Source organism: Myotis lucifugus, unplaced genomic scaffold (assembly GCF_000147115.1).
Source record: "Myotis lucifugus unplaced genomic scaffold, Myoluc2.0 scaffold_198, whole genome shotgun sequence".
NCBI lineage: Eukaryota > Metazoa > Chordata > Mammalia > Chiroptera > Vespertilionidae > Myotis > Myotis lucifugus.
The window spans coordinates 1,606,206-1,607,105 of NW_005871246.1; the positions used below are offsets into that span (position 1 = coordinate 1,606,206).

Consider the following 900-nt stretch of genomic DNA (forward strand, 5'->3'; position numbering starts at 1 on the left):
GCCGAGGCCCGGACGCCCTCTCCCGCTGCCCCCCGCGATGGATCGAATAGGACAAGAGCCACCCACCGGCCCTCCAGACGGCAGTCCCCGGCCCGGCCCGCCCTCAGCCCCGCCGACGCGTCCTTCCCACTCGGACAAGGGCGTCCAGACCCCCAGCAAGGGGACGCCGGCCTCCCTGCCCAACGGCAACCACAGGTACTGCCGCCTGTGCAACATCAAGTTCAGCAGCCTGTCCACCTTCATCGCCCACAAGAAGTATTACTGTTCCTCGCACGCCGCCGAGCACGTGAAGTGACCGGCGGCCACACTACAAGCTGGAAACCGCTTCACACGCCCGCTGCTCTCCGGGAGCCAGGGCCTGCCGGCCTGCCGCTCATAGAGACGGAATCACCCGCAGGTCCCAGGTGTTGGAGACTCTGGCTCCTGGGGAACACACCAAGCACAGGCCTCAGCAGAGGGGACTGCAGGTGGCAGCACCCGCCTGGATCCTTGGCACTTAATAAAGAAGTTCAGTTTGATGAGTGGAGTGATGAAGCAGCCTAGTTCTCTGCGCAGAGGGCCCTGCAGGGTGGGGCGCACACTGGCCAGCACCTTAGGCACTCTGTGAACCAAGCACCCAGAGGCCCACCACACCACGTCTGGCATTCACACTGGCCCTGCAGTCTGGCATGACCAGGCCCCCTGCCAGAGTCACACGCTAGTGGTCCTGAGAGCTGGACCGAGCTCCAGGTCAGTCTGATGCAACCACACACACAGAATTGCTGCCCTGTCAGCTCTGTACCCACTTGGGGCGCAGGGAGAACTGGAACTCCTAGGCCCACTGCTGCCCATCCCCTTCCCCCCAGGATCCAACCAGAAGCTCTGCTTTGGCCACCAGACACCAAAAATAAAGGGCTTAAT

At 63.1% G+C, this 900-nt stretch overlaps 1 protein-coding gene across 1 annotated transcript in view; it reads left to right on the forward strand.

Annotated features, from left to right (window-relative positions):
- Nucleotides 1-526, forward strand: part of ZFPM1 (zinc finger protein, FOG family member 1) — a 45,253-nt gene extending 44,727 nt beyond the window's left edge. Inside the window, 1 exon segment of the mRNA XM_014463094.2 lies at nucleotides 7-526. Coding sequence (XP_014318580.1) covers nucleotides 7-295 — 289 coding nt within the window. The 3' untranslated portion in view covers nucleotides 296-526.
- Nucleotides 527-900: the final 374 nt, after the last annotated feature.